Source organism: Scyliorhinus canicula, chromosome 6 (genome assembly GCF_902713615.1).
Source record: "Scyliorhinus canicula chromosome 6, sScyCan1.1, whole genome shotgun sequence".
Classification (NCBI taxonomy): domain Eukaryota; kingdom Metazoa; phylum Chordata; class Chondrichthyes; order Carcharhiniformes; family Scyliorhinidae; genus Scyliorhinus; species Scyliorhinus canicula.
Genome location: NC_052151.1, coordinates 190,265,066 through 190,271,065, shown reverse-complemented (window position 1 = coordinate 190,271,065; position 6,000 = coordinate 190,265,066). Strand labels below are relative to the sequence as shown.

At 46.0% G+C, this 6,000-nt stretch overlaps 1 protein-coding gene across 1 annotated transcript in view; it reads right to left on the bottom strand.

Annotated features, from left to right (window-relative positions):
* Window positions 1–1,725: 1,725 nt before the first annotated feature.
* The window catches only part of LOC119967969 (collagen alpha-1(IX) chain-like), a 184,498-nt gene continuing 180,223 nt past the window's right edge, over window positions 1,726–6,000 (bottom strand). Inside the window, exon 38 of the mRNA XM_038801070.1 lies at window positions 1,726–2,991. Coding sequence (XP_038656998.1) covers window positions 2,807–2,991 — 185 coding nt within the window. The 3' untranslated portion in view covers window positions 1,726–2,806. The remainder of the gene's footprint in view (window positions 2,992–6,000) is intronic.

Below are 6,000 nucleotides of genomic sequence, written 5' to 3'. Positions count from 1 at the left end.
AAACCTCCACATCTTTCGATTGTGGGAGGAAACTGGAGCATCCAGAGAAACCCAGGCAGACATGGGGAGAAAGTGAAAACCCCACACAGACAGCCACCCAAGTTCATAATCAAACCCGGGTTCCTGGCACTGAGTGGCAGCAGTGCTAGCCACTGTGATAGCATGCTGCCCAGAGAAGGTTAAATGAAAATCAGTGGAAAGAGGCTCATTCAAAGCAGAAACATTGGCAGAGACCAGTTGGGCCTGAAATCCTGGATATATTCCCCAGAACTGGACTAGAATTCACGAATACTTTACAGTCAGATTACCATCTATCAGCCCCCTAAGAGCCACGAAATCGACCAATAACTCACAGCTACAATGGATCCTATAATATTGTTAATTGGCAACTAAGGTAATTCGGCATGTTCACATTAACCCTTACCAACTTTTACAGATGCACTATAGAGAGCATCCTATCTGGCTGCATCACAGCCTAGTATGGCAACTGCTCGGCCCAGGACCGCAAGAAACTTCAGAGAGTCGTGAATACCGCCCAGTCCATCACATGAACCTGCCTCCCATCCAAGGACTCCATCTATACCTCCCGCTGCTTGGGGAAAGCGGGCAGCATAATCAAGGATCCCTCCCACCCGGCTTACTCACTCTTCGAACTTCTTCCATCGGGCAGGAGATACAGAAGTCTGAGAACACGCACGAACAGACTCAAAAACAGCTTCTTCCCCACTGTTACCAGACTCCTAAACAACCCTCTTATTGACTGTCCTCATTAACACTACACCCTGTATGCTTCATCCGATTCTTATGTAGTTACATTGTATATCTTGTGTTTCCCTATTATGTATTTTCTTGTATTCCCCTTTCTTCCCATGTACTTAATGATCTGTTGAGCTGCGCAGAAAAATATTTTTCACTGTACCTCGGTACACGTGACAATAAACAAATCCAATCTAATCCAAGGGTCTCAATTGACCCATGGGCCAGCTGACCAAAACCACCCCTGCCATGGGTAAAGAGGACAAGGACTAGTAGGAAATGTCCTAATTCTACACCCTCGCACGTCCCCACTGCCACCAGCCATCCCGCCCCCAGGGGTCCTTAAAAATGGTCACATGACAGGCTTGATAATTCCTCCGTCTGTGACTTTTTGTACATTGCTATGTCACACCTTGTGACTTACAAAACCTACTAACACCCTACCTCCAGTTAGAGCACGTCAAAACTATGTTGAATAAGAAAAGCCAAACCCAGGCAAAATAACAGGCCCACAGAGACGATGAGATTGATTTTTGTTTTTCTCTGAGAGGGCCGAGATTCTTTGGAACACTCTTCCTCAAAAAGGAAAAAAGCAGACTATTTCTATACATTTAAGTGGTTAAATTTTTGATTAACAAGGGGGTGAAAGGTTTTTGGGAGGTGGACAGAAATGTAGGGTTGAAGTTGCAATCAGATCAGCCATGATCTTATTGAATGGTGGAGCAGACATGAGAGGCCAAGTCGTCTACACCTAATGCAAATGCTCGTGTGTGACATGCAGGTCTATCAACCTGTGTGAGACATTTCAGACAGTAAGGAATTCATATTTCACATGGGACCATTTTTTAAAATTCCTCTTTCCAAATGCTGACTAAAATTTCTGTGACTGTATTCATTTGAAATTCCAGAAGTTCACCAATTATTGCCACTATATCCAACATCCAAAAAATAACTCGTTAAATTAGTCACTTCTTGCAAATAACTGGTGTGATACTTTTAATCCTTTTTTTTTTACAAAGAACACAAAGACATGTACACTGCAAATCTCTTGCCTGGAGAATAACGTGGAAACGAACAGTAACAAAAGCTTTGCTATCTGATTGGGCAACTTGTCATTCAATGTTTAAACTGACCATTCATGAAAAAACATGCACAAATTTCCAACATTTTATTTATATATCCTTCAGGTAAAATTATGTCACTTCAGAGCGTTAAAATAAATAGAGTGATTTGTTTTAAAGAACTGTTTCTGGTTTGGGGAATTGAGGATGACAAACGGCCTTAACCCAGGATGGCATAAGCATGGGTGGGGGGGGGGGGGGGGGGGGGGGGGGAAGAGAGAGAGAGCGAGAGCGAGAGCGAGAGAGAGAGAGATGGAAAGAGAGAGTAGGAGAGATAAATTAGTAAATACTCAATATCTTTCACATGCCCTAGACAAAAGTTGCTGAGGTGAAATCTCCAGTACTCATACGAATTGACTTAATTTACCAAGAAATGTGAACATTTGCTCGAGTTATTCAGGAATCAAACATTTACAGCACACAGGATATGTGGCATGTCTTAACATGAACAGTCATTGAGACACACTTCTGTACAAAATGAAACCTTGTGGTTTCCTGTTAACAGGTTTAGTATACAATATAGTACATACACCTAACAAACGTCATCAATTGGTTTCTTTTAAGTTGTGTTTTTTTTAATTTGATCATTTCTGAGGTAATAATTAACACAATCTTCTCTTTTTGGTTCTTTATTTGAAGAGAAAGGGCATTTGCGTATCATGTAACACACCAGGGGAGGGAGATATCAGCAATTTATCAAAAGCACATTTTCTTTCCTGGTCATCTTTTAGTCTCATTGCGCTTCCAATGGAGAATTGTTACCGAGCACCATAATCAGGTCATCAAGGACAATTTCTTTGTCATGACAAAATCGTGTGATAAGTTAATATTCATATCCATTTCCCAGATTAAAGCCTATCACGTGGGTTTCAGTTCTCTTCCTTTTCTCTGCAACCTGTTCCACATCCTAACTGGTGGGCACTCCTAGTTCACGGTCCCTTCACGTTCTCTGGTGGTGGTGCCCGTAGAGCTTGTGTGCAGGCGGAGGACTCACAGTAACCGGTAAGCCCTGCACGACCAGGAGGACCAGGAATTCCAGGCTGCCCACTCTTTCCGGGTATGCCTCTCGGACCATCACGACCCTCCCTGCCAAAGCTGTTCTTTCCAGGCTCTCCTGTAACATAGGAAAGCAATGTGTTTAATACCAATGCCCTTTGCAGAATACAAAGAGATTATGTTGTCCATTTACCCAAATTACACTCTGAGTCCCATTCTGATTTGTTTCTTTCTTAAATGCCCCTTCATTACTTCCTCTGATGGTGAAATCAAGAACAAGAAGGGATATTCCTAAATGTAAAGCATTCAGGAGTGATCAGAAAGTACTTTTTATTATACCACTTATTCGACGATATTCATTACAAACTCACCGACTCCCACAGCTACCTGAAATACAGCCCATTCCCTGTAGAGATTCCATTCCATTCTACCAATTTCGCTGCATCGTTCCGTTGATGCCACCACCAAAAACAACACTTGATTTTGCCTCAGCCGCAGTTCCCACACGTCGTGGTTGACAGGGCTCTCAACCATGGCAGACCCATCTCCCGCACCTCTGTCTCACTGCTTCCCCTCCCTCCCAGAACCACGATCGGGATTCCCTTGCCCTCACTTTTCACCCCATCAGCCTTCCGCATTCAACAGATCATCTGCCATTGGTCACTGGCTGGGCGGAGTCTGCACGTTCTCCTCGTGTCTGCGTGGGTTTCCTCCGGGTGCTCTGGCTTCTTCCCACAGTCCAAAGATGTGCAGGTCAGGTGGATTAGCCATGCTAGATTGCTCTTAAGTGTCCAAAAAGGTGGGGTGGGGTTACTGGGTTACAGGAATAGGGTCGAGGTGTGGGCTTGGGTAGGATGCTCTTTCCAAGGGCTGGTGCAGACTCGACGGGCCGAATGGCCTCCTTCTACACTGAAAACTCTATGATTCTATGATTTCTGCCAGCTCCAGCATGATATCACCATCAAACGCAACCCCCCTCCCCCCATGTCAGCATTCCCGCAGGGACCACTCACTCCATGACACCATGGTCCACTCCTCCACCATCCCAAACCCTTCATTTCCACCCCCCCCCCCCCCCCCCCCCCCCACATACACACACAGCACCTTCCCCTGAAATCACAGAAGGTGCAACACTCCTTCTGCCCCTGTGGTTTCCTCTACGTTGGGGAGACTAAACACAAGCTGGGTAACTGCTCTGCGGAACATCATCACTCTGTCTGCAAGCAGAACCCCAAACCTTTCTGTCCCTTGTCATTTCAACTCAGTATCTCATCATAAAAGAAAATCCCTCCGTACCCGGGATCAACCTACAGAGACTCTTGAACACAGCCCCCTACCCAAGCTCAACACCTTTACCCTATCCCATAACCCAGTAACCCCACCCAACACTAAGGGTAATTTTGGACACTAAGGGCAATTTATCATGGCCAATCCACCTAACCTGCACATCTTTGGACTGTGGGGGGAAACCGGAGCACCCGGAGGAAACCCACGCACACACGGGGAGGATGTGCGGACTCCGCACAGAGAGTGACCCAAGCCGGAATCGAACCTGGGACCCTGGAGCTGTGAAGCAACTGTGCTATCCACAATGCTACCGTGCTGCCCTATCATATGTCCAAATACAAACCTAGTGAGCCTTCTCGGAATGGCCTCCAATGCTAATGTGTCTCTCCTTAGATAAGGGGACCAAAACTGTTCAACTATTCCAGGTGTGATCTAACTCGTGCCAAGTATAGTTTTAGCAATACTTCCCTATTTTTACACTCCATCTCTGTTGAAATGAAGACTAACATTCCATTTACTTTCCCTATTACCTGCCGAGCTTGCATACAGTGACGAACACCACTGCACCCTACCAGTCTGAAAAATGCTACCACATCTTTGCCCTCTGTCCCTTATTAATTTTCTATTCTTGCTGCCACTTTCCCTTTAATCCTATGAGCTTCAGTTTTGGCTCATTTAGGAGTGGAGAGGAAAGGCTAAGCTGTTGCTCAGTTCTCATGCTGTACCTCATACATCAGTCTGCACCGTTAGGAGAGGGAGCAACAGGAAGGTAACAAGTGATTCTAGTTGATCCAGATTGCGCTGTATTATATTGTTATTGGCATTCTTCCAGCTTCAAGAGATGATGCACACACAGCAAATAATCTGTTCAGGTGGGGGAGGCCGGTGGGGGAATGAGATTGGGGGGGGGGGGCGGTGGGGGAATGAGATGGGGGCGGTCTTCATTTGGTCCTCCTTTGCTGACGGCTGTGAATGCCAATCCTGGAGAGTCAGCTTCTACCACAAGTGTCACACATGAAGCAGCCGAGTGACATTGTGGGTTGCTGTTTTCTCTGTTCATGCCTGTTGCCAAGCTCCTCCATTGTGGTGGTGCACGCCAGCCCACAGGAGGGGTCGCCATTTCCCTCATTCAACAGCCATTGATTCCTTGGTGAGATATTTGATGCTTAGGGCCTTCATGTCACCATAAGACCAAAAGACATAGGAGCAGAATTAGGCCACTCGGCCCATCGAATCTGCTCCGCCATTCAATCATGGCTGATATTTACTCATCCCCATTCTCCTGCCTTCTCCCCATAACCCCTGATCCCCTTATTAATCAAGAACCTATCTATCTCTGTCTTAAAGATACTCAGTGATTTGGCCTCCGCAGCCTTCTGCGGCGAAGAGTGCCACAGATTCATCACCGTCTTGCTGAAGAAATTCCTCCTCATTTCTGTTTTAAAGGATCGCCCCTTTAGTCTGAGATGGTGTCCTCTGGTTTTAGATTTCCTACAAAGTGGAAACATCCTCTCTGCGTCCACCCTTGCAAGTCACTCTTGGAACCATCCCTGAAGTGGTGCTTGGCTCCGGCTACCTCAGGATAAAGAGGGTAGACGACCATCTTCCATCCTGAAGATGTATCTGCTCCACCCTCTTCTGTTTAATTGGTGCCAACAAACTTGGGAACTCTACCTTTGGAAGGATTACCACAATTGTGACTTTGTCCTGCCAGGAGATACCCATAATGCTCCACAGACAGTGAAGATGGAAATTGCTGAGCCTTTCTTGGTAGCTGTAAGTCGCCCATGTTTTACCGCCACGTGCTGAAAACAAAGGCCTTCTAAACCATCAGCTTGAT